This window comes from Aspergillus udagawae (genome assembly GCF_001078395.1).
Source record: "Aspergillus udagawae IFM 46973 DNA, scaffold_2, whole genome shotgun sequence".
Classification (NCBI taxonomy): domain Eukaryota; kingdom Fungi; phylum Ascomycota; class Eurotiomycetes; order Eurotiales; family Aspergillaceae; genus Aspergillus; species Aspergillus udagawae.
This window is the reverse complement of record NW_025091265.1, coordinates 458,667-473,652: the sequence shown is the minus strand read 5'-3', so window position 1 is coordinate 473,652 and position 14,986 is coordinate 458,667. Positions and strand designations below refer to the sequence as shown.

General features: G+C 50.8%; 7 protein-coding genes across 7 annotated transcripts; 4 read left to right on the top strand and 3 right to left on the bottom strand.

Moving 5' to 3' along the window:
• Positions 1-497: 497 nt before the first annotated feature.
• On the bottom strand, positions 498-2,524 carry Aud_002479 (putative siderochrome-iron transporter; the record flags this gene model as incomplete). Its single annotated transcript, XM_043287447.1, has 5 exons — positions 498-573; positions 626-703; positions 752-768; positions 822-2,196; positions 2,328-2,524. The coding sequence occupies 5 exons, from the start codon at positions 2,522-2,524 to the stop codon at positions 498-500; spliced, it is 1,743 nt and encodes a 580-aa protein (XP_043143382.1).
• Positions 2,525-3,970: 1,446 nt separating this feature from the next.
• Positions 3,971-6,318, top strand: Aud_002478 (putative proteinase; the record flags this gene model as incomplete). The annotated part of the gene is made up of 6 exons (XM_043287446.1): positions 3,971-4,213; positions 4,264-4,453; positions 4,503-5,756; positions 5,807-5,882; positions 5,948-6,008; positions 6,088-6,318. 6 exons carry the CDS (start codon positions 3,971-3,973, stop codon positions 6,316-6,318), a joined length of 2,055 nt encoding a protein of 684 aa, XP_043143381.1.
• A 1,043-nt stretch (positions 6,319-7,361) lies between these two features.
• Positions 7,362-8,941, top strand: Aud_002477 (uncharacterized protein; the record flags this gene model as incomplete). The annotated part of the gene is made up of 2 exons (XM_043287445.1): positions 7,362-7,998; positions 8,055-8,941. 2 exons carry the CDS (start codon positions 7,362-7,364, stop codon positions 8,939-8,941), a joined length of 1,524 nt encoding a protein of 507 aa, XP_043143380.1.
• A 596-nt stretch (positions 8,942-9,537) lies between these two features.
• On the top strand, positions 9,538-10,047 carry Aud_002476 (GFA family protein; the record flags this gene model as incomplete). The annotated part of the gene is made up of 2 exons (XM_043287444.1): positions 9,538-9,621; positions 9,691-10,047. The coding sequence occupies 2 exons, from the start codon at positions 9,538-9,540 to the stop codon at positions 10,045-10,047; spliced, it is 441 nt and encodes a 146-aa protein (XP_043143379.1).
• Positions 10,048-10,477: 430 nt separating this feature from the next.
• Aud_002475 (class II aldolase/adducin family protein) lies at positions 10,478-11,453 on the top strand (the record flags this gene model as incomplete). The annotated part of the gene is made up of 3 exons (XM_043287443.1): positions 10,478-10,688; positions 10,742-11,049; positions 11,097-11,453. 3 exons carry the CDS (start codon positions 10,478-10,480, stop codon positions 11,451-11,453), a joined length of 876 nt encoding a protein of 291 aa, XP_043143378.1.
• Positions 11,454-11,603: 150 nt separating this feature from the next.
• On the bottom strand, positions 11,604-12,545 carry Aud_002474 (homocysteine S-methyltransferase family protein; the record flags this gene model as incomplete). Its single annotated transcript, XM_043287442.1, has 1 exon — positions 11,604-12,545. One exon carries the CDS (start codon positions 12,543-12,545, stop codon positions 11,604-11,606), a length of 942 nt encoding a protein of 313 aa, XP_043143377.1.
• A 969-nt stretch (positions 12,546-13,514) lies between these two features.
• nscD (prenyltransferase nscD) lies at positions 13,515-14,876 on the bottom strand (the record flags this gene model as incomplete). The annotated part of the gene is made up of 1 exon (XM_043287441.1): positions 13,515-14,876. The coding sequence occupies one exon, from the start codon at positions 14,874-14,876 to the stop codon at positions 13,515-13,517; it is 1,362 nt and encodes a 453-aa protein (XP_043143376.1).
• Between the last annotated feature and the right edge of the window lie 110 nt (positions 14,877-14,986).

Below are 14,986 nucleotides of genomic sequence, written 5' to 3'. Positions count from 1 at the left end.
AGAGAGGGCGGTAAAGGGGGCATATAGGAGATTGAGAATGATGGACAGGGAAGGGAGATGGCGATATTTATGCTTCTGCCGCCTCATTGATAGAGAGGCAGAGGGAGAGCAAAATGAGGACTACAAAGAGATCATTTTCTCAGTTGGAAATGTGAGAGTGAGACTCAACACCTTCAGGCCGTCAAAGAAATCGACACTAGGGCCAGACATCTCAGAGGTAAGTGAAGTATTGAGAGTATTGAACCAATGCCTGCCTGCCCGCTTACCTGGCTCCAGATGCATTTACCCAGGTATCTTTTGCTCCTTCACGCTGCGATCTGAAGGGGGCTGATAACAGTGCAAACAGTGGCTGTTCCTTATAGATGTCAAAGACTGTCAATTACATGGCAAACATGTGGGTTGGAGGACTGTTAACTTGAAATAGATATTCATTTTGTCTGTGCAAAACTACTACGGGCAAGGCAATCACCGACTGAATATTAATGACTTCGCCTGGATTAATCACGTACACCGTCCGCATCAGCCATCGGAATATCTGCCTGTTGAGATTTTTCAACGAGATTATGTCCGTCACTAGCTTTCAATCAGCACTGGTCCAAGGCGTATTCAGATAGATGGCACGTACCCTAAGCACTTGTCAGGTAGCGCCAAGGTAAGAAGAACAACGGGAATAGAGACCGCCAGGGCCGCATAACAAATATAGCTGTCCGTGCCGTTAGCTGTATTCCACTTCTAAGTAAAGGCAACGGACCCCATGACATCAGAGTACTAGTCAAACAAATCAGCAGACGAAAGGCAGCAAAAGAACCTGGAAGGCTTACTGCATGATTCACTGCGGTCCGCTCTGATGTTCCCCACACGGGTACAGTTCCCGTGATGGAATTATACACCTGATCCAACTGCACCTCACCAATTCCACTACCTAAGCGAATGTGCAGTCGCTCGCGGAGTTCCCCAGTATAGATTCCGCCAGCGACGGCAGACCCGATCGCATTACCCACGAATGAGCCCAGCATAACCAGCGATGTCACCTGAGCGAGTTCCGAATGCGTTACGGAGATCTGGGCTGCAACTATCGCGACTGTCTCGATGATCCCGCTGCCTAGCCCCTGTATCAGTTGGACGATGAAGAGTTCCGCCAATGAGCTTGTGTTTGTACGAAGGCGAATCATCAGCCCGTAGCCAATCAGCCGAACAATAGCACCGGCTACAGCGATCCATTTGTACCTTCGCAGGCGGACCATAACCAGGCCGATGCACATCCCAGCGAGCGCCTGCGTGACGCCACTTGTCCATGAAAGAAACTGGGCATTGCGAGGGGAAAAGTTATGTGAGACCATCGACCAGGCATAGAGGTAGGTGTGAGTGGTGCCGAACCCAATGTTGTCGATGCAAGCCAGTGCCACCGGCACGAGCACCGACAACGTATGGAAGTAGCGCTCAGGAATCACCGGATGTTGAGCAATGTACTTCTCGTAAGGATAGAGACAAGCTAGACAGACGGCACCCAGGACAATAAGGGCTTCTATCCATGGTGTCTTCCATCGACTTGTTGTGGTGGCCGCCAAGGTGATAGGAATCAACAGCGAGGAAAACCCGCAAGTCAGGATCGCAATACCTCCTAGGTCAATCCCCGAGCAGAAACTATACAGACTCGGACGATGGCAAACCACAGAACCGGCCTTCTTTGCGCGATGTTGAAAGACAAGTAAACTGATGATTATGATACTGGCGCAAGACGGCATTAAAATAGCAAACATGCCGATTCCCCAGCGCCATCCGATGCCATTGACGACGCTGTCAATGATAAATGCTGAGATCCAGGGGGTGACGAGGAATGGAAGGTATAGTATATTATAAACAAACCCTCTCCATCGCATAGGAGAGATATCAGAAACGACAATCGCGTTGAGTATCGAAGTTCCAGATTGGCCAAGAGCGTAAAGGACGCAGCCGCCGGCATAGGTGTCGAAGGACCTAGCTGAGGCACATAGAATATAAGCGAGTATGTAGCAGGTAACCGTGATGATGTACGCTTCCGCTCTCCCCAGGACGTCTGACAATTTGGCAATCGGTGGTTTGCTGACAGCAGAAACTATGCTCGTGACAGTGTTCAATGTCGCCAACATCGAAAGCTGGCCGAACTCGGACGCTGCAAAGTTACGATAGGTACTCATCGTGGAATTGTCCAGTTCACTGCATCAACGTGGTTAACACTCATCGCCAAATTCTCAGGTCAAAGAAGGTATGTACAAAACGATCATCACCATTACCAGCCTAGGTCATATCAGTAATCTTTTTAGTTATACAAGCCTCATATGGCGTACCCAGCATACAGAACATATCTGCTTCTCGGACTGCTCACTGCGTCAATGACTTCGATCCTAGTGACGCTGGCGCCCTTTGGACATTCATCGTTTGACTCAACAACATCGTTATGAGTGTTGTCTTGTCCATTTTCCGAGGTCGACAAATGATCGTCGATCTGGCCCATCTTCCGAGTGATATCTGTATTGAGGCCCATTGATACCCGGACCTAGAGTCTTCAAACTATGTCTTTACTTGTAGAATGACCCGCTTGCCGGCAGTCAGAGTGGATCTGGAGGAGAAGACCTTAAAATGTGGATGTACCCGAACCATAGAAGTTGAGCCGATGCGGACTATCCGAAAATAAGGAATAAAACCAAATGGTAACCCGGGCCAGATATGCGCAAACAACGAATTGGGATCACAGTGTTAACGGCTGGTAAGTATACCACCGCGACGGCATGCAATTACGGTATTGATAATGATCAGTTTGAAGGAAGAGAAGAAGGGAATTCTAGCGAGGGATCTGCGACATTCCACCCACAGATCGCAACCTCATCTGTCCGAATTTTATCCAGAGTGGTGAGCGGTCAGTCCAGTAAGGAGTTGCGGATGGAAGGAAGCCATCATATGCCGAAAGGAGCAAGTGAAGCTGAGGATCGACATGAACTATCGATACATTAAGTAGCAGCGCAGAATCAAAGCAGTCCTTGAAGATAGATCGACAAATAGTCGATTCGGACCCCGGCAGCACATCGTTTATTCACGGGAGAATCATACAGTGCCTTGCTTGAGGGCTCTGCTTCCGTTTATGATGGAACAATGCACAAGCGACAAGAGGCTGTCCTGAGACCCACTGCGTCTAAGAGGTTCGAGAGCCAGGATTAAGATGCCCTTCAAACCCAGGATCTTCTCATCAGTCCATGCTAACTACATGTGGTTTTGAAGTGAGCCACAGCTATCCGTCAAGGCCACTTTCAAGCTCAGCTCGAAGCTGACTGCGGAGGGATCACATGACCGACGCGGTACGCGTCACAGTAATAGGGAGTAAGCAAATGATGATTTTGTGCCATGCTTTCACTAACAAAGTCCTGCCCCTGATAGCACTTTTCTTATCAATTGAGATATGTTCACCATGACACGAATATGCCTGACTTTGGAGGAAACCAATAAAAATTTGTTGTCAATGAAAAGGCCACTTCATGAGGGTGGGACAGGATCGATAACTTCAGTTACTCGATCCAAGTGAGACACAATAACCCCACTTAGGTCGATCAGTGTCTCTCTTATTGGCCTCCGAACTGCATTCCTTCTAGCCCAATTTGCATTTCACTGATCCAGTCAGATTTTTGGGGTGACTGCCGCCTCTTCCTCATCCCAATTCATCGTGCTATGATTCGCTGTTGCTTGGTGTTCATGCCGATGATGGTCAGTACACCTCAGCCCCGCAAAGTGCGCCATCCCTGTGGTTAGGGAAATGATTCCTTGTTAAAAAAAAAAGAATAAATTAAGGACTCAGGCGCAATGATCACTTAAATAGCAATACTGGCCCTCAATTTTACAGTCTTCAGTCTTGTTTTCACGCGCTTTGCCTGAAGAGAGTATAGTGGAAGGCTTAGGTCGTCCTCCAGGTCAAAATCCTCGAAATGTCCCTGTAGAGATTATGGATACATCCTCGCTCCATACCGTCAAGGGGAATTCCGACGCACCCATGGTGCTGGAAAAGCAGAATGGGTCTTCCCGACCGTCTCCGCCTAATCCAGGTCGGCGGAACAAGGCTCGTCCCATTGCGGTGGCGTTGATGGGATTGGTCGTTTTTTTGTGGTTAATGCTGCCTGACAGACTCCATCAGTCAACAGCAAAGAAAGAGAAGAACACACTACCGCCGGCATTCAGTTGGGAGCAGGTACGACAGGAGATCTATTTCGATAAGCTTCTATCTAACAGCATACACAGATTACACCTTCCAAATCTCTGGAATACCATGACTGTTTCGACGGCTTTCAGTGCGCCCGACTTGAGGTGCCCATGGACTATCATCGAGAGGATGGTCAGGGCCGCCAGATGGCTATTGGCATTGCGCGCTTACCTGCGAAGGTCCCGGTGACGGACTCCCGCTATGGTGGTGCAGTTCTAATCAATCCCGGTATTCTCGACTTTCCCCTTCTTTCCACATAAGACTCTGATGAAAGCAGGGGGTCCTGGCGGCTCTGGTGTCGGACAGGCTCTGTTGTCCGGTCGGGACATGCAGATGATCGTTGATGCGGAAGCTGATCCTGCATTGCCCACGAAAACTGCGTACTCATCGGCTCGATACTTTGATATCATCGGCTTCGATCCACGTGGCGTTAACAACACAACTCCCGGCTTTAGCTGTTTTCCCAATTCATTTTCGCAGAGGAACTGGGAGCTCCAGGTGGAGGCAGATGGCATGCTGGGTAGCTCTGACGATTCCCTTATGCGCAGTTGGCAGCGTGCCATTGCTCTTGGCGCTGCTTGTTCCCAGGCACTACAGTCCGCGCCGGCGGGAACAGATGAAGCTCTCGGGGAGCATCTTAATACACCGGCTGTCGCGAGGGATATGCTCGAAATCATTGAGCGACATGGTGAATGGCGGGAAAGGCAGGGTCAGGTTGAACAAAGGGAGTACGATCGCACACACGGGTATGACCTACAACAGAGAATCGTGACACGAACCAAGTGGAAGAGAGGACACGAGAAGCTCCTGTACTGGGGCCGTTCGTACGGAACTGTGCTCGGAAGCACCTTTGCGATGATGTTTCCTGATCGGATCGAGCGTCTTTTACTGGACGCCGTGGTTGATGTCGACAAGTACTACACTGGTGAAGGACCTGACTCGATTGTTGATGCTGACGCAATCTTCGACCGTTTTGCATTCTACTGCGACGCATCTGGGCTAGATGGCTGTCCCTTCTATAGGCAAGGAGGCCCTGCAGCCATCAAAGCCGCATATCTGGAACTAGAAGCGGCGCTGCACAACGCATCAGTGCCAGCAGCACCGTCAGCCACGCGGGGTCCTGAAGTCGTTACGTGGACCGATCTGAAATCTGTTCTTCGCTTCTCGGTGTACCAACCTCTACTGGGATTTCCTCTGCTAGCACGCTACGCAAAGTCACTGGCCGAGGGCGATGGGTCTCCGATGGCGGACTTCAAACAGCAATCTCGCTCGCCTTCGTGCCCATCTAACCAATGCGTGCAAACAGGGCCGTGGTCTGACGAGTGTCTTGAGAAGGGAGCGAATGAACTCTATGCTATGTCGGCAATCTTATGCTCCGACGCCCCATATCTACGTAACATGGACCAAGCACGTTTCCAAGAAGCATGGGCGTCTCAGAAAGCTCTGAGTTTTACCATGGGGGATTATTGGGCTGGTGTCACTGCACTAGGGTGCGTTGGACACAAGTCGAGGCCGAAATGGCAGTTGACAGGTATACTGGCCATCAATCTAATACGCCCCTTTCTCACCAAATCTTGATAGGGCCGTACACGGGCAATACATCTCATCCAATTCTCCTTGTGAGCAATACTCTGGATCCAGTCACTCCGTTGAGAAGGCAGGTCTCCGATCTCATGCTCTCTCCCCAATTCCACCACGATGCTGACTGTTAGTGATTTGCAGTGCGAAGAAGATGTCTCAAAGTTTTCCTGGGTCTGTCGTACTCCAACAAGACTCGGAAGGAGTAAGCATTATCCCTCCTACCATTCGATCACCTTACATTGTCAGAGAATGTCGTCAATTGCAAATCTAACCTGCAGTAGCACACCACTTTAGCCGCACCATCGCTGTGCGTGAGCAAGGCCATCCGCGCTTACTTCCAGAGCGGCGTGCTGCCCGATCCGGGAACGGTCTGCGCTGCGGACTTGAAGCCCTTCTTGGGAGAGTCAGGGTCCGTTCACGCAATGAACGCTCCAGACAGAGCCATGTACGACGCATTGATGAATATGGCTGCCCAAGCCAACCAACTGAGTCGAAGACTGCCGTTCACCTGAGAACCCCTTGTCTTTAGGAGAGAATACTACTTTTAACGATGAAACAGTTAGCCAGCGGCCAAAAACAGTTACACTTGACGCTGTTTTGCGAGTCCAACTAACACTCAACGTCCTTAGCATCACATCCAATAATCACATGCCTAACAGGTTTACCACCACAGCCAACTCTATTTAGTTTTCTCCCATTGCTTGTGTTCCCGGTCCCTGATGTTCAACCATCATGCTGCCGCCCACCTGAGGGCTAGCTCATTACTTAACCATACCTCATTTTCCTTAAGGAGGGAGCTATTTTTAGCTCCCCTCATAACCATCTTATTCACTTTAATTCTATAAAAGCTATAATAACCATGGCGCTCTTATACTTCTCTCCCTTTACTTTCAAGTAACTTACATTCACACCACCTATAAATCTATCTCTCACTGCCTATTTCCAAATAGCTAAAGAAGCTAGACTTCTATCATCCTTAACCTTTCTATATTTAAGCAACCCCTTTCCTATGTACTCTTTCATCTATTATATAGAACTTACCTCAGCCAATCAGGTCTAATGATGACAGTAGCATAAGCAGTAATGTTCTAGATATCTTCTTAGATAGCACTGCTGATAATATCTCAAAGAGTGCATCTGAGCTAGCTAGTAGTGGTGATAATTCTGATGATTCTGATAATAAATTTGGTCTTAGATAATAATGAGGAAGGACAGGAGCTTTCTATATTACACTACCTTCAACAGGCTAAATCTCTTGATATCTCACAGCTCTGACAAAATATGATAGGCTGAAGACCCAGGTGTTACGACACCAACACAGCCGCACTAGTGCAGGGCAGATGTGATAGGCAGAGCCTAAGGGATCACCAGTTACTTATATAAGAAAAATAGTTTAGTTATGCCCTACTGCGTGGTTTTGAGGCAAAGGTCTGTCCCCTGTCAACGTTACATTCTCAGGCGACCTTTGGTATATTAGAGCCATTTACCTCTTTTTCCCCCCTGCTCCCTCCATTCTCTTCTAGCCAGTCTCCTTACTCCAGGCAGCCTACCCATCATGAGTTTCATCTCCAGTGACATACTTTTGAACAAAAAATACAATGAGGAGGATTGCCTTCTTGCGGTACGTGGTCAACGGATCCCGAAAGCTCTTGGAGAAGAAATCACTCAACTATGTGTCGTGCGCGGAATCCGGTACCACCCGGGTTTTGCCACGGAACTTCGCGGATTATTGCCCAAATTTACTCGTGCTTTGAATGCCAGGGACATTATGAGTGATAAGATCCCTGAGATGAGCGACCCTGATGAGTTCCCTTACTGCATCTGGTACCCGGAGACCGCGAAGGAGGAAACCTACCGGGTTCTCGCCAGCCGCTATCCGCAGATGAAGTATCTAGTTGGCCGAGCATGTGCTGTAGCTAGTTATGTGAACCTTTTCAAAGAATTGGACCTCTTACCTGAAGCGCACATTGCGGAAGAGGCACGCGAGAACCAACAGTGGGAGATCTACGAAGCCATCATGGCGGCAGATCTGCGCTACAATGCTATGGATGACTACACGAGGACTGTATTCCTTAAGCCAGTTCCAGGATACCTAAATGCGGACACTGCAGTACGGTCGTACCTGGATGTCAAGTCCAAATTTCGGAGGCCGCCTCGGACCCTCTACGACAGCGACACAGATGAGGACGAAGGTGATTTTTTGATTTCGTCCTCGCAGTCAGAGAGCATGGCGTTTTTGACATCACAGAAGATGACCGTATTGATGAGTTCACTTCCGAGCCACCACCCCAGCAAAACGACGACGTGAGTCACCTTCTGTACACGCCGCTGCCTACCGATTTGCCGACGATGAACAAGGATCTTCTGATCCTCATGGCGGCATATTACCGTAATATCGAACGGTACGCCCGCCTGCGTCGTCCTAATAACTGGGTCACTACTGAGGTAGAATGTGTCGTACGCGGCATCTACCACAACTCCATGTTCGCCAAATGGTGGTCCTTTCAACCGGGAGAAGCACCAATTTCTATTGAAAAAGCCATCAATGCACGCTTCATCATGAATAACGACCTTTCTCGTATCACGCCAGAGACCAAATTCCTCCCATACTGCATATGGTACCCTTCTTTCCCTCACGTCGCGACCTGCAAAGAGCTTCTTCGGCGCTTGCCGTCCATGAAGCCGGCTGTGGCGAGAGTCTGCATCCTGTGTGATTACAGCGACTACTGGGACGAGCTTGATGCTGACCCAGATGTCAATCTGATGGAGGACGCTCGCGAAAGTCCCAGCCCAAAGTATCTCCGTGATCTGGAAGGAAGGATTCCAGAGCGCGGTTGCCGAGACTTCAGACGCGATTCGACGTATTCAATTGTGCCCCGGAAGTATATGTTCGAGCATACTCCCACCCTTGTCTTTAAAAAAATGCCCGATAAACCATACGCGGAAATTCAGATGGGGGTGCCCTACAATGGGAGAGGTGCCAGTATGGCTTACTATGAGCTCTGTGTCTCGGTACTGGATGATGTGAAGAAGCTTGCCATTGAAGAGCTCGGGGAATCTAGTGGATTCGACATTGCCGAGTATTATGACTTTCTAGGAATGAAGAGACAATCCAATCAATCCTCTCTATCTTAGAGTCACCATTGATTGCTGGTAATGTTTATGGAAGCAATGGTGCACTATTAGCAGGGCGCTGCAAACGGCCCTCATTGAACCGCTGCTCTGCCGCCTACCACGCCATAGGGTTTGCTCTGGCTCTCGCCGCTTTTACAAGTTTCTTCTGCCACCTCGAAACAATCCTCGTACGCCAAAAACCTGAGCAAGTCGTAAACTTTCGTACCCCTGGGCGTCACTTTGTGTTGACATTCATGTGATACCATATCCGAAAGACATGCGAGTCAAATGCAGCACCTGCAGGGAAGAGCTAGGAGAGTAGATTAGCATTGATGAACCATGCTGAGAGAGTGTATGGACTACTTTTTCAAATATTGTTCATCACCACAAGCCTGTAGGTAGTCAGGTTATCTCCACTTTTGTCCACCTGCGGGGTCCTTTTGCGCCTTGTTGTCATTCCTGCTTACATAACACTTTACCCCTCGTCTCTTTTAAGCAGCTCTTTGCTGCTGACTGGGAAAACACGCAATATTTATTCAGCGTCGCATCAAGTGAACCGTTTCTATAAAATTAATTAGACGGTAGAAACATACAACTGGAATCGATATCTAGTCAATATGTCTGCAAAGTCCTATACAGGCACCTGCCTCTGCAACGCTGTGACGTACCGGATCGATCTCCCCGACTCCACCACTCCCAAGGTCCTTATTGCCATCCTGCAGTCTCCAAGCTCTCACCAATCATTCACTGACCTGCAACTCGTCTGATAGGTTATCCTCTGCCATTGCGTTAACTGCAAACGCTACACTGGCTCCGGCTTCTCCGCCAACATTGCCGTCCCCAAGACAAGCCTCCACTGGACCAAGGGCCAGCCGAAACTTTACATCGATCAGAGTGAGCACGGCGCAGCTGTTCCCCGGATGTTCTGCGGGGAGTGTGGGACGCCCTTCACGTCTGAGCCGAGTGGGCAGGACAAAGTTATTATTATCAAAACGGGGACGCTGGATGATCCGTACAGGGATGAATGTGGGGAGTTGGCGATGGAGATCTGGTGTGTTCGCAAGGATAAATGGGTTGAGCAGATGAAGGATGAGAAGATCACGCGACTGGACAAATCTATGAGCTAGTGGACGGTCTTTCCCTGTGGTGGTTTTTGCGATAGATGTATAGACCGGTTGAATAACTTAGATATATATAGTCACCTTGTAGTTCGATTTGGGCTCTTAAGTGTGAAAAGAATAAAGGTACGCGGTCGCCCATATGATCGAAGCTATCTCATAGTCACGAGTAGAAACCACGGCCTTGTAATGATAGCTATGGTCCATGATTCGGTTGATATGGTACTCTGTTCTAAACCTCGGATGCTGACCGGCAATGCAGGGAGCAACGAACTTTACCCCGCTTAGAAGGATAAAACTCCACATAATCCGGGGTTGATGTCACCACCTGAATAAACCTTGTCTTCAATTTTTCGCTGATATTTAACATAAAACAACTATCCTATAATCCTTGCCAAATCAAAAAGAGTGTATTGATAATTAAAATAGCACTGTCGAAATGGCCCCTCCAACCGCGACAGAAACTGTCTCCACCAATGTCACCCTCCAATCCCCAGAGTCTTCCCAAGCAGCCGGTGCGGAAAAAGCAAAGGTCAAGATGACTATGCCCAAGCGACCAGTCTTCGAGGACAAAATGGAGGAGCGCGAGTACCTCAAGGGACGTCTAGCGGCCGCCTTTCGCATTTTTGGCAAGTATGGATACGACGAGGGTAGGACCACCATAGTCCCCGGATTGTATATTTCCACTGATTGACAATGATAGGTGTGGCCGGCCACATCACGCTGCGCGACCCGGTCGAACCGGACACTTTCTGGGTCAATCCGTTCGGCGTAGCCTTCTCGCAGATCAAGGCGTCTGATCTGATCCGCGTGAATCACGAAGGCCAGGTCATCGACGGAGGCGAGGTTCGTATGCTCAACGCAGCGGCGTTCATGATCCATTCCGCAATCCACGCTGCGCGACCCGATGTCGTGTGTGCGGCGCACAGCCACAGCCTCCATGGCCGAGCGTTCTGCACGCTGGGTCGACCGCTGGATATTATCACGCAGGATTCGTGCGCATTCTACAATGTACGCGTGCCTTCACGAGCTATGTGTATATCAGCTGACGGTTACAGGACCACATTGTCTACAAGCAATTCAACGGCGTCGTGCTCGCCGAGGAAGAAGGCAAGAATATTGCTCAAGCGCTTGGGGATAAGAAAGCGGCTTTGCTGCAGAACCATGGGCTGCTGACGGTTGGTCGGTCGGTGGAAGAGACAGTCTTCTGGTTTGTTTCGCTGGAAAAGTGCTGCTATGCGCAGCTTTTGGCAGATGCTGCGGCTGCGGGACGCGGCGGGCAGACTATCAAGATTGATGATGCGGATGCTGCATTTACTTACAAGACCGTGGGGACACCGATGGCTGGGTGGTTCAGTGCGAAGCCCATGTTCGACGTGATTCATCAGGAGACGAACGGCGACTATTTGAAGTAGACAGATAATTTCATTCTGCTGGCAAGTACAGCGCGGGCGCGTTTCCCAATCTGACTATGATGCTTGATCTCGTCACAGTATGTACATCCTAGCGACAATAAGCTATATCCAATGCGTATGACAGTAATCTACATGCTCGCCACCCAAGATCTATTTGATGCACCGTTGAGCGATAGCCGCCAGATGCTCTTCGTCGGTACCGCAGCAGCCCCCAATAACCTTGACATTAGGAACCAACGGCAACACGCCCTCAAACCCATCCCTAAAGACAGATATATCCCCCCGATCAAGCGTCTCACTATTGTCCAGCTCATCATGACCCTTCAGACTCGCATTACCCTTGATCAACCCGATACGCCCCCGCACATCCTTCGGCACATCGCGCAGCGCCGCAGAAATCCGCACCGGATGCGCACAGTTAACACCATAGTACGCCACATACCCGCCCGTCCTCTCATCAACAGTGCGAATCGCGCTCTCCAAACTCCTCCCACCAAGCAACCGCCCATCGGACTCGATACTAAAAGCCACAACAACCGGCAACCGCACCTCCTTCGCTAACTCCACCACCGCAATCGCCTCATTCAAGTTCGTCACCGTCATGATCGCCAGCAAATCCACCCCCGCATCGGCAAGCACCTCCACCTGCTCCCTGTATCCCTCGCGCGCATCCTCCAGCGAGATCGACCCACTCGTGTCCTTGTACGCGTCCCGCAGGGGCCCCATCGTCCCGCTGATCACGACGGGGATATTGGTCTCCCCGCCCATGGCGTTATTCCGAGCTTCCTTGGCTAGCCGTACTGCGGCGCGATTAAGGTCGAGGAGCTTGTCGGTAGAGACCCCCATGGGTTGCGCCCAGGGTGTGGCGCCGCGCCAGGTGCGGGTGTCTAGGACGATACCTGTGCCACTGGTGGCGGCGATAGAGATGTATGAGTTGTAGTAGTGGGAGATGAGTCTGCGGCCGGTCTCAGAGTCGACTAGAGGCAGGGAAGAGAAGCAGGGGAGGTGGACTTTGTCTTTGTAGACGAGGCATGTTTCCATGCCGCATTCTGTGAGGAAGGGTTTGGGGGAGACGAGTTGTGGAAGCGTCATGTTGAGTGTGTGATGTTGTTTAGTTGCGGTTGAATGAGACAGAAAAACGTGTAAGAGCAGGGATGTAGAATGCTTGAACGACGAGGATAGAACAATTGTGGTTGGAATAAAGTCTCGACTGCCTGGCCGCTGGGCGGATATTGATGGATCCCCGCAGTGGGGATGGCCACGTAAATCCGAAGAAAATCATTGTAGGTTCAGGTTAAGACCATAGTCATAGTACATCAACCACATACCCCTGGTCCTCTCATCACCATCCGCATAGAACTCTCCAAGCTTCCCCACCAAGCAATCACCCACCAACTCAACACTAACGCAAGATCATCAGCATCGAAACAAGCCGCCTGCCAACCGTCTTTCTCACTGTTTCTGCTGTATATTTCTGAGAATAACTCTAGACTCTCTGAGAATTCTCATGCTTAGAACCCTCTTAACTCATTTGGCAAGCATCCAGCATGTTTGTGAAGAGCTTCAGCAACAAGCCTTTCTGACTGATAAGTGCCGCACCGCTTGAGGAAACAGGCATTGCTCTCGAATGCGGATGCTGTGGTAGTCCACAGTAGGGGTGTTTGTGTTACTGCCCTAAGTCAAACTTTTCTGGATGCAAGGTGGTGAGTTACGTTTTATTTCCAACAGGGACTATGGGGTATTGGTATCTGCGTCACTGGTCCTCCACTCTGAGCTGCCTTACTGCTCTGCCGTACAGATTTGTGTTCCAATAAATGCCTGAGTGGATTACGAGAAACGCGAAATCTAGGAAACAGGACCTATGCGCTGGTGGGATGGTTCAATGCAAATCCAACATGAGACTCATTAGATTGGCAAAGCATTGTTGAAGGGATCAACGTGCTTAAATGCGAATGTGCTTGCTATATAAGAAAGGTCATCATCAACAAGAACAGCGCTCTGTCCCAGCCAGGAGGCATAAGTACGTCGGAATACGCTAACGCTCCACCAGCCACTACCGGCTTACTCGAATCTACTGCGTCGCTGTCCATTCAACTCCACCTGGACGGAAGCAAAGCGACGATAAACCTGTGGGATAAAGTACGCGGTGATGTCTAGCTCCTCCTTCTTGACTGCAACCGAGTAGAAGGCTTGGGCAGCCACGCGCGTCTCCAGCTCCTCAGCCGGCACGATGTCCCGGAGGACGTTCAGGTACGCCCTCGGATTGTGGTGTCCCTGGCCGTGACGCTCCAGGAAGCCGATCACTGTCTCCGCGGCAGACAGATCACTCTTGGCATGCTTGCGCACGTTAATGAACGCCTTGACATCGGGAAGTGCAAGGCTCGGCTGGATATCGTAATAGAAGCCTACACCGTGGTGACCCGATGGGAGCTCTACCGAGCCTGCTGGCACCTGCTCTGACGTGGGGAAATCAGCCGGCAGTCCGTTCAGCTCATACCACAGCTCCCGCAGCTTGTTCAGGACCTCCTCCGACAAGGGCCGGCGCCCTCCGATGGTCATGACGTTTGCAATGTGATCGAAGGAAGTGTTGTTCGTCGCGACGTAGAATTTCACCCGCGAGTCTTGTACCTTGCAGCAGTCAATGCCGGTTGTTCCACGAGGATTCAGCTGACGCCCGTCGGGGTGGTTGGTCAAAAAGTCTTTCACCAGATTCAGACTGTCGAGACAGACGTCTTCGCCGTAGGCCTCACGCATCGCTTTGGGAATGATCGTGCTGAGGAGCTGGCTGATCTGTTCGGGAAGCCGGGGATACAGGTACATCTTGATCTCGATGGCGTCCGAGTCGGGCGAAAACTCCACGCCCGTCAGCACCGACGGACCCGCGTACTTCTCGCGGTCGGCCTTGTCGGAAAACCGGGAAACAAGATGTGGCTCAAACGTCCAGAACAGCGACAGATCGAGATTCGGCAGGGTGTTGGTGAGGTCTTGCAGAAACGCCCTGGTCGCGATGTCGTTATTCGGGTCGGCCGCAGTCCCCGTCAGCGGGCCCAGAGGCTCGATGTAGTTGCGGATATAGGGCTTTCTGTCCGCGGTGCCAAACCGCCAGCTGTAGCTGATGGGAGCACCGTCTCCGGCAGCTGCAGCCACGCGGCTCCTGTACCACGGTTCGGCCGAGGTCGGCTGAGGACCGAAGGTTGGGACGATCTTGAAGCGATGGAAGAGGAGGCATTCCACCTGGCGATGCTCGGGATAGCCCGCCTCGAGCATCATACGGGCAAGGTGTCGGCCCGTCAGTTTCCACCAGAACTGCTCGTCCGCAGTCCCGACGGGGAGGGAACGGCAAAGGGCATCGAACATGGGCAGCGGCTCGCCGTGGCCTGGGGATGCGCCACGGCTTTTGCCATTGAGCGAAAGAGGAGACATGCTGGGTAACTCTGCGATGATATGAGTGACCCCGGTGGATGGCGAACTTCAGCCTTTAATCGCTTGAAGGGCTTCCGGTCTCCAAATTAAGTCTGTTGCGAGAGGTAGTA